Raw genomic sequence first — 14,771 nt, 5'->3', positions numbered from 1 at the left:
CTCGGTATAAAGACTGAGGCACTATCTATAGCGTCACGTTTTATGTCCTTTCTTGGCGACCTGACCGGGAACATCTCCTGGATGGAGAGTAACTGCTCTTTGGAAGGCGGTTTAAAATACCATTTATTCGTGACCACGCCCCCGCCCATGCCCTCTCTCCAGCGCAGGGCGCAGCCTGCCCCCTACTTGGCCATGTCAATCAGGCTCTGCAGGGAGGTGGGCACCCAGGTCTTCTCGCCCTGGACGAAAACCACGCCGCGGTCGATATAGATGACGATGCGGCCAAACGTGTAGAGCTGCTTCCCTTCGTGTCGCTTTCCGATGACCGGCATGAAGACGATGTTGTGCTCCTCGGCCTTGGTCTCAATGAGGTCCTTAAAGTTCATGGGCACGGAGCTGGCGGCCACGCCGATGCCCCTCTGGGCCATGTTCTCAGCCTCCCGTCGCTCCTGCATGGCCTCGTACTGGAAGTCCTTCCTCCGCTCCGTGTGCGTGAGGTAGGCAATGTTCTCCCGCGCTCCGGGCTGCATGTAGGCACCTGGGAGAGCCGGGGGGGAGGGGCGTGAGGAGAGGGGTTCCAACCGCACAGAAATGGACGCTTGTGACTCGGAGGGAGGGGCAGCTGGGCCTCCTAGACACAAAGCACTAAGGCAGATGGCAAGCACCTTGAGCAAGTTTAGACAACTGCCTGCTGTCACAAAAATTGGTCTGAAGGTTTTTGGCTAATGTGTAGTAACCAGAGGGATGATTAGCATGAATTCCTGCGAGAGCTCGATCCTTCCAGGGCTGGAAACCTTGACAACACACGGCCCAGCCTAGTTTACTTTGAGCTTCTCCACAGAGGCCCCGGCCCTGGAAGAATTTAGAATGCATTTGGGGAGCTCAAATAGATGTTGAAGGACAGTGCAGTGCAAGTGCAGTGCAAGTGCAGTGCAAGTGTCCAGTGCTGAGGGAAACGGGTGGGAACAGCTCTAGGAGGTGGCCTGGGGCCGGGGCGGCCGAGGGAGAGTTTCTAGAGAGTATGAAAATGGGGACGGCCCACTGAGGGGCCTGGATGAGAGAAAGCGTGGAAGTCTATCTGCCTCGTTCAACAGAATATATACTCTATGAACCCTCTTTTCATGTAACAGGCTCAAAGGATTAAAGGTTCAGGAAATAGAAATTACGGTCCCAGCTGCCACTCTAGCTGTGTGACGTTGACCAAGCTCTCAGCCTTATGGAGCTTCTCTCTGGAGCAGGGTTGGCCTGGGTACCACAGTGGCCCTTGTGTAGGGACTTAGACAGTGACTCACCTGGGCAGAAGATGGGGATGGGTATTAAGTGGACAGTCACCTGCCTACTTCTGAGACAACAAAGACACCAGCTGCAAAGGGCTGTACGGACTGTGGCTCACTTCACCCCTCTAAGTTAAGAAACATCTAGAAGTAGGCATTCTGTTTCACAAATAAATAGGCCAGGTGAGGAGAGGCTGTGTCCCAACTCCATGCAGCGAGCTGTCGCACTGGACTGGCACACTGAGCTCTCCACAGGCATGCCGGCAAACCTGGAAGGTGGCCCTAGAGGCAGGCTCCCCCCTAGTGTGAATCCGGCTGCCGTCAGGCTGGGGTCAGGACCCTGTGCCCCTCCCAGTGCGGGGAGAGCTAGGCAGGGGGGTCCGGTGGGGAAGAGTCCGTGTTAGAGCGGACAGCCCACAGGTCCCCGAAAACTCTTGCTTCTGTGTCATGTGCATGTTCAGAAGTATGGCGCTCAGGACAAGGACATCCAGAGCAGAATCCGCACTCACCGACATTGGAGGACACCGCCCTGTTCATGATGTCAAGTGCTTCGTTAAATTTGTCCTTGACAGATGGGTGTGCCAGCACTTGGTCTGAGAACATCGACTTCCAGCCCAGGTACCACTTGGTGATCTCCTCATAATTCGGGCTGTTACTGAGCCAAGAGCACAGCACCTGCCAAAAAGAAACAAATCAGAAACTTGCGTCCACAGTGGTGGCGAATGGGAGCAAAACTTCCCAAGGGGCCTTTTGTTTTGGTCTGACTGTGGTCCTAGAAGCTCGTGACACTTGTAGGGGCTGAACTGTCTGTCATTTAGTGTGGAATGTGGAGTCAGCTTGGCAGCAGAGTGCCTTTGAATGTAAATTCGCTGAACCTCAGCCTCTAAACAACAGGGCTACGACGCCCCCCCCCCAAAGGTGCGGTGTGAGGAGTAGAGCGAACGCACAAGAGGTGCTTAGCATCTGGGGTGTGGCGTATGTTCGGTAAATAGTGGCTGCTGGGATTACTGCTCATCTTTGTTCTGTGTGCGAGCGCGACCTGACAGCGGTCCAGGGATCAAGCTCCAGTCAGACCCGCCTCCATCCCAGCCCGCCCCCCAACCACAGCAGAGCAGGGTGTACCTGAAGCCACTTGGGGAAGAAGTGCTTCTCGAGCAGCCCCACCAGGCTGGATACAGAGATCATTCCTTCCCAGTCGATGACCCAGTAAAAAGCATCCATGTGCTGCTGGTGGGGGTTAATGACCAATTCCCCGAGACACATCCCTGCGAAAGCAGCCCAGGCTTTAAGGCAGAGTCACAGACGCACAGAGCAAACTCCTCAGCGGACAACACTGGGCTAAATCTGCTTTTATCCGTCAGTTTTAAGCTCTTGACATGGCAATTCTTAAAAACCGTTTTCTTTTATAACCCAGACATAATACGTATTTAAAATCAAATACCACGAAAATCTCAGAACACCAACACCTAGCATGTTCCCAGAAGCCCCAACCAGACCAATCAGGAGCCAGGAGGCCTGCAGAGTCTGAGGCCGCTGATGTCGTCAGGACCCCGGGTACATTTATCTCCCACCTCTGTGCGCAGGATGGCACTTCGCGTGGCAAGCAATACTGCGTCCCCGGCTTTCTCTGGGAGCTCCAAGCCCATGTTTTAGGAAACCCAGATCCTTACTGCTGGCCAGGACACAAGGGCACCAAAGCTGCCAGACCTAATGCCCTTTCCCCATTTCCTCACCCAGCTTGGGCACTATGTTCTTGACCATGAACGCCTCCCAGGAGCCCGGGGTGAAGACGTCTTTCCAGGGCTGGAGGATGAGCTTGGCAGAGGAGTCGCTGGGGTGCCACTTCTGCAGGGCACTGGACAGCTTGCTGCGGATGGGGGAGTAGAGGGGCTCCAGGCGCGCCTGCATCAGGGGCAGCCACGGGTGGACCCAGGAGTGGATGGGCACAGTGTCCGTCAGCGGGTTCCAGTTTTCCACCTGCAGAAGGCGTGGGACAAAGCAGCAGTTCAGATGCACTGTGTGGCCGAGAGCACGGAGTTCCCACAGGCCTCTGCACAACCAAACTAACGCCCCCGGGGCAAGCACGGAATCTCCGCGATGGCACTCGTTCTGTTCGCATGAGAGAAACCAAGAAAATGGATTCCCTCCTTAAACAGGGAGGCTCTGGGGAAACCGTGCCAACAAAAGGGCTGGAGTTACCCATAGGATAGTAACCGTGTCAGCAGATTTGGTTTGTTCCAGGCCTTCTGACGGCACCAAGAGAGCAGAGAAGGGCCCCTGGTTACGCCAGCGGTCCCCCCACAACTCAGGGCCCTACCTCCTTCTGCAGCTTGGGGAAGATGAGCTGGTCCAGGATGTTATCTAAGATCCACACGGGAATAATGTGCACCCAGCTGTCCAAAAAGTCCACCATCGGGTCACAGTTCCTTGGCTGCCACTGGGTGACGATATTTCGAACAAAAGGCATCCAGACCTCCCATATCAGCCTGTGGGAGAAAGGCAGCGGGCAGCCTAACCGCAAGGATAGGTTTCAAAGCAGACCAAATACGCCCACCACCTCTCCGAAATAAGAAAGAAAAAGGTACCGAAATGCAAGCACAGCAAACCACCGGGCCAGTCCCCATACTGGCCGGACCTGCACCTGCCTCATCCCTGCTCGCCCAGCCGCCTGCTCATCCGCAGGGCCTGGGGCGCCCTGCCAGTTCCCACCTGCCTGGCAGGGTTGCTGTGGGGGCACAAGAGTCCCCTCTCCAGGGACAGCCTGCCTTCCCACTAGAGCTCTGTGAGCAGCTGACTCACCTCGTGGGTCACAACTCAGATGTCACCTCCTCTCAGAGACGTCTGCTTCCAACTACTCTTGCCACCCCAAACGGGTGTGTCCTTTCTGTTCTCCATCCCTGGCCTTGTCTGTCTGCTTCTTTACCCCTCCACCTGCCTTTTCCACTCCCTGCAGACCGAAGCTGTCTGCCTTACTCCCAGGGCAAGCCCGGCGCCCAGCCCATGCATGACGCTGATGGGCACAGGGTGGATGAGTGAACAGAAACCTCTAGAGCAGGACCAGTCCCCACCCTCCCCAGCGGCATCTTCCTCCCCGTCCCCATGTCAGTACCTGTGAAAGGCGTCTGCCGAGAGGTCCTGCCCGCCGTGGGATAAAAGCTGGTCGTTCTCCAGGAGGCTCTTCCACTTGGAGACGACCTCGGTGCCGTAAGCGCAGTCCTGGGGGGAGACGCGGCCGTGACGCAGCCGCCCTGCCCTGTGCAGCCTCTCCGGGCCCGGGCCCACCCCCCTCACCCCCCCACCCCGGGCGGGAGCAGAGGGGCTCATCTCACCAGCCACCCACCTTCAGCGGGTCCCACTCCTTGAAGTACTCCTTCATGAGCGGGTAGACGATGGCCACGGCGAGGTCCACGCGGTCGGACATCCTGTACTCCTCGTAGTACTTGTCCTGCAGGGTCTCGAAGACACGGGCGCACTCGTCCAGCGTGAGGGGGTCGCTGCAGCCGGGCTGCAGGCGCCGCTCGCACTCCTCCACCATCTCCAGGACCTTGCTGAGGTTGGCGATGACCCGCTCCTCGTGCTCCAGGACCTCCGACATCTTCTCCAGCTCGTGCGACAGGTTGACCACCATGTCCCGCTCGTGCTGCAGCTGCCGGTCGCTCTGGATGATCTCCTGCTCCGTGAGGTCGATGAGCAGCTGCAGGTTGTGCTCCAGCTCCGGCAGCGCGAAGCCCGGCGCCTTGGCCTCTTTGCCGGGCTGCGGCAGCTGCTGGGACTGCGGCGGCAGCCCGTCGTCGGGGACGCTGTGCTTGTGGCTGATCTGGCTGTAGCTGTAGTAGACCCTCTGCTCCCGGCCGGTCATGTCGATGACCTGGGAGGAGGGGGCGGGGCGGAGGGTCAGCGTGCGCCATCACCACCCTGGGAGAGCGCAAGACGGCAGGACACGGGTGCAGGTGCGCGTGAGCCCCGCTATGGCGGGAGGCTGGGGGGGGCCGCAGGAGCGCCCCCCACCCCTGCAGCACTGACACAGGAGGGTCAAGGGATGGGACCACTGGACGCAGCTGGCACTTCCAAACTGGTCCCTTGCGAGTACAGACTACTTAGCTGAGAAGAAATCTAGTTCCACGGCAAAGGAGAGGCGGCACTGATGGAGGCCGGTAATAAAACAGCATATGCAATCAGACCGTCACATTGCGGTAGAAGAAAAATGCATATTTAGGTAAAGAAAGAGATCTAGAAGGACGTGCATCAAGGTGTTAAAACTGGTAACCTATAGAAAGGAAGGAAAAGAATAGTTTTGCCTCTGTGTTTCCTAATTGCCTAAATGGTACGACACACTGCTCTGTAGTAAGTCGTCTTTTGACTTAGAAACAAAATGACACGTGAGAAAACAGTGATTAGGCAAGGGCAACTTAGGAAATGAGCATTTCAAGAAAGCGGAGTATAAATATAAAGCATACTGAGACAAAGCCATCGGTCAGCACTGGAAGTAAGAGTGTCCCCAAGAGCCACGTGCATTAGAGTCAGCTGGAGAAAACTAAACACGGAACTTCTCAGGCCCTGCCTGCGTCTACGGACTGCAAGTCTCTGGCTAGGACCTGTGCAGCTGCGTGGCTTACCAGCCCTCCCCACCAGGAAACACACACACACACACACACACACACACACACACACACACACACAGTCCTACGCCGAACTACAACAGACAACAGTCACCCTTGTCCTCTGGCTACTCGGGAAAGTAATGGAAAACCCAGGACTATAGGCGCATTGACAGTGGCTGAAAATTTAATCCATTTCTAAAACTGAGAATACTCCATGCTGGTATGCCCTGAGGACGCTCTCGTGCACTCCTAGTCACAGACTGAGTTAGCGCACCCTTTCCACTATTCAGGAGCCTTAAAAAGCTTCCTATTTTTAACTCGGTGATTGTACTTCTAAGAATCTATCCTTAGAGAATGTCTGAAACAGACAAGGCTTATATACAAACTAGCCAGCCCCACACCAAACCAGAAAACCGCTAAAGGTCCAGCCACACGGGCGGGACCAAATAATCTAGTACTTCTCTGGGATTACACACTCACTAAAAACCATCTTCACACTGCGTTTTTATCACGGAAATGTTCTTAAGTTCACAGACTGTCGCTTCAGGAAGAAGGGGCCACTGTCTCACGTACCATGAGTGCGCCCTGAGTGCCCGGCCCTCAGAACGCGACAGCTGTCCCTGGACGTGTGAGTGCAGTGAACGGGGGCAGCTACCGCCCGGTGAGAAACAATAATTCACGAGCCTAGACAGAAGACCCGACAGGACCCGAGAGAATGTCTGGTGACTGACCCGACTTGGGTGTGGCATTACTTGTGTTTCCCAGGGCCCATCCCGAGGGCCCCCTTACCTTGACCTGAGAAAGCTCCTTCTGGGGGGCGGCAAGCTTCTTACTAATCCTGCCCTTGGCCTTCAACTCTTCCACTGTCTTGTATGAGTATTTGGGCTTCTTCTTGCTTCCGCTGGGGTCTTTCCTCCACTGGCTCAGCTCCTTCTGAAACTCCTGAGGCAGAGGGAGGCAGTGGGTCAAACAACAGAGGCCGCTTTTCACAGCAGCTGGGGCCGTGGAGACCATTCACAGACCTTCACTACGTGTGGTCTTCCATTGACACAAGGCTCTGTGCTGAGCGGTGTGCCGGTGCGATACTAAAACCGGTTCCTGAGACTCCCCGACAGCCAGCCCCTCTTAGACATGGGAAGGTTCAGAAAGCAGGTGCTCCAGACCGGAAGGAGAAACACCCAGACGAAGGCCACGCTACGGAGCAGCTACGAGGGGCGAGCACGAGGCTAGTTTTAAATTCACCTCAGGAGACAATATAAAACTCAGGAAACAATATAAAGAATTTTTTTTTAAGTACACAAAACCTTGGTTCTCATTGAAAATGAAGGTAAATAAGCAGGCCCGAGTCTTAGGGCGAAGAAACCTTTTGTAATCCGGGTTTGCAAAACCTTTCCACAGGAGGATCTGCAGCGGAGAAGGAAGCTCGGTCTGAGGGGAGGAGAGTCCAGCCCACAGAAGCGGGTTTTGCGCTTGCCCTCGTTTCCTCACGCTGATTTTAAACTCGTATTTTTTTTCCCTAAAAAACTCTGGACTTCTACTTCAGGAAAATCTGAAAATCAAGCACTACTGAGCCCGTGTTTATAGCAACAACTGCCTGGAGGCGAACAGGAACCGGCCCGTGGAGAGCCAGGCCCTCGCCTGTCGGCCGCAGGCCCCACCACTCCTCGCTGCCTCACACCCGGCTCCCCGCTCACGTCTGCTGCGTGCCTGGAGCCCTCGACTCCGAGCAGTAGGCGTCTGCTGCCTCAGCAAAAGGACAGGCTCCGTGACAAGAACAGTGACAGCACACGTCTGCGGCCTCCTGCTTCCCCTCGTAAATGCAAAGGGGGAAAAAGTACCTCAGTCTGGAGAGCTGGCCCCTTCTGCTGCCGGAGCAGAGCGACACCCGGCTCCCGGCGGCCTCCCTGCCACACTCGAGACGAGAGCCAGCCCGCCGCAGCCTCTACGGCCTCTCCACCGGCAGGCTCGGGGCTCCGCGCTCTGCGTCCTCTGGCCTCAAGCCTGGCCCCACGCCTGTGCCTTCTTCTGCCACGCAGGCACGGGTGGTTTCCTTGCCCGAGACGCCTTCCCTGACCACCCCATTTATGTATGTCACCCCCCCACCTTACTTCCCACGCGGGCGCTTCCCCGCGCTGCCTGCTCTCGCTAAGCACACTGCCGCTGCTGTGTCTGCGCTCCGGGCTCTAAGCCGTTCCTCGCGGGACAGCCCGCGCCAGCACGGGCCGACCCCCGTCACCCGCCCGTGGCCCCCGACCTCTGGTTACCTCTTCCGCTTCCTCCTCGGAGTCAACCGCGGGGAAGTCCTGCAGGGACTGCGTGGTCCGCTCCGAGCCATAAGCTCCCACGGCACCTTTTCCCTTTCTCTGCTTGGCTTCGATCGGGTTAATGATACCTGACAAATTTCGGCAAGAGAGAAACGAGATCACAGGACAAGCCATCAGTGAAACCCCCTTCCTCAGTCCTCACAGAGTAACACAACCCAGGAAGGCAGGCTCTCCTCTGCCCCTGGGACACTGTTCAAGTTCCATAGGATCTGAAACTGCTAAGCATTTATGGGGCCACCCAGCAGGTTGCTGACATTAGGCTATGTGTGTCCTAAATACAGATTTTTGTCCACTTGGATTCTTTTTTTTTTTTTTTTGGTATACTGGGAGGAAAGAACTATTCATACGTAAGTGGGAACTCTGGCGTGCAAAACTCTACAGTTTGGAGGAGGGCTCTGGTAAGGGAGTGAACCAGTCAGAGACTACTGACGGCGTGAAGGCAGGCGAAGTGGCAGTTCAGTGAGACCCCCTCCGTCTCACTCGGTCGCTCCTGCCTCCCAGACTTCACCTGCTTTACGGCACGCGTAAGCCTTGGAAGTAACTTTTCTTCTAAGGGTTTAGAGACGGGGACAGCATTTCAGCGGAGACCACCCACCCGCCCCTTCAGCTAACTGTCACAAGCTCGAATTAGGACAGTCCCCTTGTTCTCATTCCAGGTCACCATCTCCAGCTCCATGGGGGTTCTCGGACTTTTCCCACACCTAACGTGTTCAAAACATACCCTGGGTGTGACCCGAACAACTACTTAGGGGGGTGGAATCTGGATTATCGACACTATTATTTATGTGTACTTGGTGACGGCTCTCGAGAAACAGGTCAAGGGGAGAGCGAGCAAGGTCCTGCAGGAAGATCCCAAGCGCTTGGTCTGCGTGGTTTAGGTATCAAGGAGCCAGGGACGTGTGAGTGGAGCTGTGTGGACGGGGCCCGAGGTCAGGAGACCGGGCTGCTGGCCGCCAACGGAGGCCCCAATGTGGGATTTGCTCAGCCAGGGTTCCGGTCTCTAGGGCTGGAAAAGCTACACACTGTTTCACTGATATTCCTGAAGGACAAATAGCCACGAGCAGGGATAGCCGGCTCCTGTGCCTCCAAGTTTCAGGAAAACTCATGTGCAGGGAAGCGTGCCGGGACAAAAGACAACAGAGAGTGTGGAGGCCACGAGGTCGTTGGCAGCTAAGACCATTCCTACCAGGCAAAGTTGGAAATCTTAGGTTAAAAAGTATCTTATTTATAAATACTGGTAACAAACTCATTTGTTAAGAAACACTGGACACAGGGCGCCTGGGTGGCACAGCGGTTAAGCATCTGCCTTGGGCTCAGGGCGTGATCCCGGCGTTGTGGGATCGAGCCCCACATCAGGCTCCTCTGCTATGAGCCTGCTTCTTCCTCTCCCACTCCCCCGTTTGTGATCCCTCTCTCGCTGACTGTCTCTATCTCTGTTGAATAAATAAATAAAATCTTTAAAAAAAAAAAAAAAGAAACACTGGACAGGCCCCAAAGAAGCCTATCAGTTTGCGGCCTGTTTGAGCCGCTTTCTACAAAGCCTAAGCCTCTTTCTCCTGCAGAACAGGTGTTATGTTGGAGTGTGATAAAGCAGACAGCTGGGGGGCACAACTGTCTGCTGCTGACAGAGCAGGCGGCCGGGTTCAGGTGCTCTGAAAAGAGACAAAGCAAGGCACTCCCCAGCCCACCCCTTTCTTCCGCCTCGCCGCCCTCCTGCCTGACTGCAGGGTGCTGGCGCCCCACCTTGTGCGTTCTTCCCGAGGCCCCTGCCAGGGACGTAGCCCATCTTCTGAAGCAGCTTCTGTCCAATGCCTTTTGTGTGTCTTTCCCAGCTGCCAAAATCCATGAAAGACTTGGTTCCTCCTGCAAAGCCTTTCTGGCTGGGTTTAAAATTGCCACCCTGAGCAGAAAAAAACCCAAAGTTTAGTTGATGGAGAAAGAAAAGGAAGGAAGAACCTAAAAAAGCAAGCTTGGATGACGGGAAAAGGGCCTGGCAGTCAGAGCATCATGAAAAGCGTCATACGAACCAAAAAAGACCTGTGCCTTGTGTTAGGAAAGCAAAGGGACTGCACTGCCCACTTCGCACCTCGAAGGAACCCGCCACCACGGGGAGAAACCCGCACAAGCGGCCTCTGCTGAGCGCCCCGCCCCCCCCCCCCACGACCTGTAGGAGATGCTTGGGCTGCATGACCTCCTGAGGACATTACGAAGGTCACAAGCCTAAGATGAAGATGTTACCGTCTTTAACTTCTTGGGTCCAAAATCCTTAGGAAAGTCATCCTGCTTAACCGGCTTCTCTTCATCTTCCGAATCTTCCAGCTCGGCCTCCTCTGCTGCCCCTTTCTTGAGGCCAGCGCTGATGAAGTTGACCGGTGCGGAGTAGTCACGGGCCCTGCGGACACACACGGCCCCCAGGGGTCCATAAGGAACCTTCTGCAGCATCCCTTGTGGAAACTCTTCTGGCCTGTGAACCCCTTAGAGGGGACCTCCAGGGATCCTTTTTAAAAGACCAACACATTCACTTATACCAAAAGGGCCCCAGATCTAGCTTCCTGTAATCACGAACATTGTTGCCTGATGTGTTCAAGGCAACTGCATGGCTGAAGAGTCACCTGTCAGGGCAGGGTTGATTAAAAATGCAAAATATGATCTTACACAGTGCACTGATTATGTCTCAATGAAAGTGAAAGGAAAAAAATGCAAAATATGACGTGATAACGCAACTTTCCTTTTACATGTTTCAAAATTAACTTGCTTTAAAAAGCATGTGTTTTGGACCTATTTCAAGTACAAAAACCAAGCAGGAAAGAAATTCTGATAAAAACCATCAAACACAATAAAAGAAATTGTATGAATAAAAAATATATTAACAATTATATCGGTCAAATTCTTAGAAAAACTTCAAGTCCATTACCTTTTTTAGTAATATAAAAACTAAAGTAAAATACCTGGGAAATTAACTCCGCGAGATGGAGGGTAGCTATGCTGACCAGGACTGTCCCGAGAACAGTACTTACAATGTCATAAACCTCGGTTCCCTTTATACAATGACCAACCTGTCATTAAACATCCCCACAGCAGTCACAGAATTCAGAGGATTGTTTCCTAAAAGATGCAATGTAACTTAGGGGTTAAGAGCCCAAACTCGGGAGTCAGGTCCAGATTCTCAGCCTGGCTGTGTGCTTTTGGCCTCAGTTTCTTCATCTGTAAAATGGGATGATGATAGTGGTACTTTTCTGACAAGATAAAGGATACCAACGAGTGCAGAACAAGTAAGGGGCCGTTATTATCTTATGGCTATGTAATTCTTGACCTCTGATCCTTCTATCATCCACTTTCAGGTTTCTTTGCCAGATGAGAAGGGGTTGAGCCAATCTCCATATTCTTTCTCCCCAGCCTCCTTTGTGAAAAAGGCACAGTCTCCACAAGCTGGAGCCTATAGCCGCAGACGGCACAGGGAGACAAACCCAAACTCGCTACAAGCTCTGGTCAAGTGAGCTGTGGCCGGTGCACACAGGACCTCACACTGAGGAGAAACACACTGGGCTGAATCCTCATCTCCCTGCCACCAACCCTGCAAGGACCCTGTCTCTGCCTCACAGAGTTCCCCCTTCCCCTGGAGCTCCATGCCAACTCTGCACATCAAAAGGTCTTCTCCAAACATAACTGCTAGCCCTGTCATCTGCCCTCTACCACAGACCCACGGGCCTCTTCTCCACTCCAGCCTGCAGCACCTTCTGTACCCTCGTGGACACCTGTCACCTCCCCTCAAGAGCCTCTGCATACTCCTGCCTCTCCCCTACCACCCTCGTTATCTTCTGTTGTCATAGAAGCTCAAGGGTCGTTTCTCTAGAGAATTCTTCCCTCGCCTCCCGGTATAGGTCACACTCTCCCTCAGGTCCTAAGTCAGTTACAGACTTCCACCGTGGGAATTGTTGATGAACGCCTATCTCCATGCTCTAGTGTCTGGGATCCAGGAAGGCAAGGAATGGGAGTATAAGACCTAATACATATAACTGCTCGTTAAACACCAACGGATGGTTCAGTCAGCAAAAGAGCAGCCCTCTAGCCAAAGAGGAAGCTGGGCCTCCCTAGCTGATGTTGTAGCTGCAGGACTCAGTAAGGCCAGAAGAGAAGTATATTTAGTGGGGTATCTGCCCAACCCCCTCTCCATCTTCCCCGCTTCCCTAAAGCAAGGGGGAAGCAGCCCCGTGCCGGCCAGTACCGTTTGCCTCCAAAGCTGGGCCTCTCTTCATCTGAGTCTCTCTCAGCCCACACTCCATAGGTGGCCTCTTCCTTGGTCTGCCAGTGGCGCTGCCGGTTGGGGTTAAATTCGTTCTGGAGATCCCAGTCGGTGATCTCAAAGTTCTCCCGCTCATCGTCATCGTCATCCATGTGGCCTTCCCCATCCCGGTACAGGTGGGACAGCGACATGGCCAGTCACTAAACAAAGGGATAAAAAAGGCACACACTGTCTTGTGGTAAGTCCTGCGGGGAGCAGCAGTAGGCTTCCCTGAGTCTCTGCTCCTTGCTCCCTTCGAAAGGCCTCCAAACCCAAAGTCCGTTAAAATCAGTTGCAGTTCAATAAAGCAGACATTAAAAATATGTTTTAGAAAACAACATTATTTAAACAGGTGGGATAAAAGACTCGTCCGAACAATATGTGATTCTCAATCTATTCCTCTGTCCTAGTCAATGTCATAAAACATCACACTCACATGTATATAAACCACATAAAAATAACTAAGTATGTTATTCTATTCTATTCTTCCTGGATCCCAGATTTTGTTGTTGTTTGTATTATATCTGGACCCTCAGCGGTCCCAGAGGTGATTGATTTTAGAATATGCTTTCTGAAATACATTACTTGGTGAGACCCTAAGATTTAAAGTTTGCCTCCCAAAACATGAACCTCTTCTGAAGGCAGGAGTAATTATAAACACTACTTAACAGACACCTGTGTACTGCCACAGGGAATTCACCTCCTGGTAGCTGGGTCATGAGATTCGGCGGTCTCTTTCGCCCGTAGATTAACTATACCGCCTCTGAGAATGCCTGTGAGCCAGATCAAATGAGATGGCGCTTAAAAAACACCTAGCCCAGGGGCAACTGGGTGGCTCAGTCGGTTAAGCGTCTGCCTTCGGCTTGGGTCATGATCTCAGAGTCCTGGGACGGAGCCCCACATCGGGCTCCCTGCTCAGCGGGGAGTCTGCTTCTCCCTCGCCCTCTGCTCCTTCCTCCCCCAATCGTGTTCTCTCTCCTCTCTCTCACAAATAGAATCTTTTTTTTAAAAGTAAAAAACACTTGGAATAAAAACGCTCAAGGAACAATAGCTGTTACTGTAGCCCCAGGATTGGGTCCATCATCATTACTATTACTGGATTAGGGAAGGAGCCTAACAAAGTACTGCTAAGATCACAGCCTGACCTCAAATCCCAGCTCTACCAGGTACTCAGTGAGTATTCGAGTATTACCTACAGACGAACTGCCAAGCATGGTGCACTACACGATAATACTTTCAATATGTGACAGCGACTGTGATTCTTACCTACCAGTTGCTGTAGTGCTACAAGCAGCCTTCACGGACAAGGAGTTCACTACCTCCGCTCGCTTCTGTCGCCAAGTTCTCCCTGCTTATTCTGCTCACTGACACACTGGTTGGGTGCAGCTGGTCCCAACCTCACCCAAGAGTGGAACGGAGGGAAATGTTCTCAGAGGAGGTAGGGAGTCAATAATACCGCTGCCTCCTTGGACACCGTAATAACCGAAGGGTTGCTAGGAGTTACAGAGCCTTTGGCACAGAGCAGTACGAAGTACCTGCCAGAAGCTTCGGGCTGATAAGCTAATATAAGCATCAAGTCACTTCTAGGAGGTGGGTACTGTTAGCGTTCCCACGCTTCAGATAAGAAAAACGAGGCTCGGGGAAGTCGGGCAACTTACCCTAGGTTCTACGCGGGCAGAGCTCGAAAGCAGGGGGGCTGGAAGCCAGGCTTCGCGGAGGGGCTCGGGGGGGTCCCTCGCACTCACTCCACTGGCTGGGACCACGCCCACACACCCCGTCTCTTCACGCACCCTGCCCCCACTCACTTCCCCCGAGTCCCGCAGACCAAATACAGCCACCAGCTCTAGGCGAGCAGCTTACGGCCTCGGCGGCCGAAACCCGGACGTGTCTAGGTTGGCGCGCCGGAAATGACGTGATCGGTAGCGGAAGCGGCGAGCTGGTTGCCAAGGCAGCAACGGAAGCCTCGAGCGCCTTCGGCTCTAGAATGGCGAGGCTGAGATGCGAGAAAGGAGGCGGGGATTTTCAGGGCTTCGCAAGGCTGGAGGCGTATTTCCTGGCCTCGCCGGCCTCCCTACCGCGCCCTCTAGGTGTGGACGGCGCCGAGCTACCTTGGCCCGCATGGACGCCTTTGCCAACCTGAGATTCAAAATCTGTAAAATGGGAATATAGGACTAGCTCACTGGATAGTCCTGAGGAATAGCGTGAGGCAGTAGTGGGGCCGGGACCTGGCCTGCAGGAGGGAATAATGAAGGTCAAGGCTGCCTCCTGTATCTTTGGGGCCCTTTAGTGT

The 14,771-nt window shown here is 53.9% G+C and overlaps 1 protein-coding gene across 1 annotated transcript; it reads right to left on the bottom strand.

The window, feature by feature from the left end:
- Nucleotides 1-106: 106 nt before the first annotated feature.
- Nucleotides 107-14,374, bottom strand: TFIP11 (tuftelin interacting protein 11). The gene is made up of 13 exons (XM_011229341.3): nt 14,140-14,374; nt 12,425-12,642; nt 10,438-10,591; nt 9,943-10,099; nt 8,140-8,267; nt 6,665-6,817; nt 4,615-5,142; nt 4,384-4,490; nt 3,592-3,760; nt 3,008-3,251; nt 2,397-2,539; nt 1,784-1,949; nt 107-538 (listed from the first exon to the last, which is right to left on the bottom strand). The coding sequence occupies exons 2-13, from the start codon at nt 12,631-12,633 to the stop codon at nt 183-185; spliced, it is 2,514 nt and encodes an 837-aa protein (XP_011227643.1). The 5' UTR covers nt 12,634-12,642; nt 14,140-14,374; the 3' UTR covers nt 107-182.
- Nucleotides 14,375-14,771: the final 397 nt, after the last annotated feature.

The sequence above is a fragment of the Ailuropoda melanoleuca genome, chromosome 12 (assembly GCF_002007445.2).
Source record: "Ailuropoda melanoleuca isolate Jingjing chromosome 12, ASM200744v2, whole genome shotgun sequence".
Lineage (NCBI taxonomy): Eukaryota > Metazoa > Chordata > Mammalia > Carnivora > Ursidae > Ailuropoda > Ailuropoda melanoleuca.
This window is presented reverse-complemented; position numbering and strand designations above follow the sequence as displayed.

Coding starts and splice junctions, on each gene's coding strand:
- TFIP11 (XM_011229341.3), bottom strand. CDS start 12,633: ATGTCGCTGTCCCACCTGTACCGGGATGGGGAAGGCCACATGGATGAC. Junction 10,100..10,437: donor GACCCAAGAAGTTAAAGACG/GTAACATCTTCA, acceptor TTTTCTGCTCAG/GGTGGCAATTTTAAACCCAG. Junction 4,491..4,614: donor AGGAGTGGGACCCGCTGAAG/GTGGGTGGCTGG, acceptor GTCTCCCCCCAG/GACTGCGCTTACGGCACCGA.